Genomic DNA, 2,450 nt, shown 5'->3' on the forward strand with positions numbered 1-2,450 from the left:
CACACACACACACACACACACACACACACACACACACACACACACACTCTTACTTTAGCAGCGGCACTTGTATTACTGGGCTGTCCTGATTCTCTTAGAGAACTATCCAGCCCTCAACCGAACCCGATTTTGGGATGGGGGTAGCAAGCGGAATGCTGCCTGGATTTTCATAAAATGGAACACTAGGTTGGGGGAGGGGGAGGTTTATTAGACAAGGCTTAGAAATTCATCCAAGGAATGCTGTCAGCCCGCCTTCTCATGCACAGGTTCCCCTAGATAGGAGGGGGGTCCGCTGAACGAACCCCTCAGGTTCTTCGGAACCAACATTCCTTCTGGATCAGGAGACCCCCCTAGAAGTTTCTCTAGCTCAGTTAGCTAATGTTGCTCTAGCCTACCACGTGAGGGCGTGCACTGTGTTAGTTACAACAAATTAAACCTGGGGCAATTCCCCTGCGGAAGCCCCCCGGGACCGGGAGAGGGGTCAGCCTTCAGAAGGGCACTCTTCTCTCCCCGAGGCCCGGCTCCGATCCTGGGGATAGGGATGCAAGGAGACGATATTCACCCTGAAACAGGGCGCCCCCCTCCTCTCCCTCTCCCGGAGCATAGGGTGCGCCCTTTTATTTCCCTTTTCGGGGTTCTTCCCGGCCTAGGGCGGCCCCCAGCAGGGCACAGCTCGGTCAAGCACCGTCCGCACAACGCTGTTCCCCCAACGCTGGGTCCCGAGCGGCGTGGTCCGGGGAGATAAAGGCCTAAGAAGGGACTCCAAGAAGCACAAGTTGGTGCTGGCCCCGGACCAGGCTGTTGTTGTTCTCAACGTGGTCCGCCACCGAGCAATATAAGCTGCGCGCAGGAGCCCGCCCAGCTAGATCCCGGCGGTCAGACAGCAAAGTGGGAGCGTCACCATAAGCTCATCCCCAGCCCCAACCCTGGTACCCAGCGGCAGAAAAAGCAGCGGCTCCGGCCTCGCGCTGTTGCAAGCCGGCTCCTTCTGCGCTCGCCGCCCCCCTTCCCCGGAGCACCAAGCTCCCATCGCCTTCCTCTTTCCTTCCCGTCCCCCTGGCTTCCGCGCGCCGCCGGCCACCAACCCGCTCGCTACCATGTCGGTGGAACTGGAAGAAGCGCTGCCTCTGACCCCGGCCGAGGAGGCTCCCGACACCCCCGAGAAGAAGCCGGCCAGCAAGAAGGCCAAGGCGGGTTCGTCGTCGCTGTCGCCTTCCAAGAAGAAAAAGAACAACAAGAAAAAGAACCAGCCGGGCAAGTACAGCCAGCTGGTGGTGGAGACGATCCGCAAGCTGGGCGAGCGCAATGGCTCGTCGCTGGCAAAGATCTACAACGAGGCCAAAAAGGTGCCTTGGTTCGACCAGCAGAACGGGCGCACCTACCTCAAATACTCCATCAAAGCCCTGGTGCAGAACGACACGCTGCTGCAGGTGAAGGGCACGGGCGCCAACGGCTCCTTCAAGCTCAACAAGAAGAAGCTCGAGGGCGGCGGCGACAAGAAGGGCTCGGGCTCGGCCACCTCGCACCATAAGGCCAAGAAGGCCTCGGCCTCGGCGTCCTCGGCGTCCGCCTCGGCGCGGCGCAGCGACAAGAAGCCGGCCAAAGCCAAGAAGCCTGAGAAGCGGTCCCACAAGAAGGGCGCCGGCGCAGGGGGCGGAGGGGGCAGTGGCAAGAAGGACAAAGGCAAGGCCAAGAAAGCGGCCAAGAAGGCGTCCTCGTCCGGGGGGAAGAAGGTGAAGAAGTCGGCCAAGCCCAGCGTGCCCAAGGTGCCCAAGGGCAGGAAGTGAACGCGCCGCGGCCCAGGTGGGGAAGGAGGGGGCTGACGAGATGCTCCAAGGCGCTGGGGCTGCCCAGCCGGGGGAGGGGGCGGGGTGCTCGCCCCTCTCTAACCCGCCTCCTCTCTGCTGCCCCCTAGTCTTTCCTCCTGCCCACCCTGCGGTACCTAAGCTGTGACAGCCGCCACCTACCGAGTGCCCTCTTCCCTCCGCCATGAACTGAGCGAGTCGACCCGGGACCGAGATCTGGTGGAGAGGCGCTGACTCGCCGCCCAGTCGCCAAAATGGTTATTTTTGTAGCGATTTGCTCGGGGGTGGGGGAGGGGACGGTTTTTTTTTTAAGCCCTTTGTGTAGGTTTTGTACTGTTTGTTTACAGGGCAGCCCTAGCTCCAGCCCCAGGACTCTGTTCCCGGCCTGAACCTCGGGGGTCCCGGAGGTCCGGGGTGGGGTTGGGGGGAGGAATGGGACACGGGGATGTATCTGTTGCCTTTCTGAGTTAACCCTCCCACTGCTTCGCCTTCTCCCATCCCCGCCCCCGGCTGCAGTAGCGATTTTTTTTTTGGTTGTTGTTTGCTTTAGAATTTTGAAACAGCCCCGGCGACGCCCCTATTGGCTCTCGCCATTGGCAACAGGACGGTCGCCATGGCGACGGGTTCGTATGCTCCAATTGCTGG

The 2,450-nt window shown here is 61.0% G+C and overlaps 1 protein-coding gene across 1 annotated transcript; it reads left to right on the forward strand.

Moving 5' to 3' along the window:
* Positions 1–856: 856 nt before the first annotated feature.
* LOC114044554 (histone H1x) lies at positions 857–2,444 on the forward strand. The gene is made up of 2 exons (XM_027864118.1): positions 857–1,803; positions 1,916–2,444. The coding sequence occupies exon 1, from the start codon at positions 1,098–1,100 to the stop codon at positions 1,785–1,787; it is 690 nt and encodes a 229-aa protein (XP_027719919.1). The 5' UTR covers positions 857–1,097; the 3' UTR covers positions 1,788–1,803; positions 1,916–2,444.
* Positions 2,445–2,450: the final 6 nt, after the last annotated feature.

This window comes from Vombatus ursinus, unplaced genomic scaffold, assembly GCF_900497805.2.
Source record: "Vombatus ursinus unplaced genomic scaffold, bare-nosed wombat genome assembly UNPS02014773.1, whole genome shotgun sequence".
NCBI classification, from domain to species: Eukaryota; Metazoa; Chordata; class Mammalia; order Diprotodontia; family Vombatidae; genus Vombatus; species Vombatus ursinus.

What these genes read in the sequence shown, in the direction of transcription:
- LOC114044554 (XM_027864118.1), top strand. Translation starts at nt 1,098, where the DNA reads ATGTCGGTGGAACTGGAAGAAGCGCTGCCTCTGACCCCGGCCGAGGAG.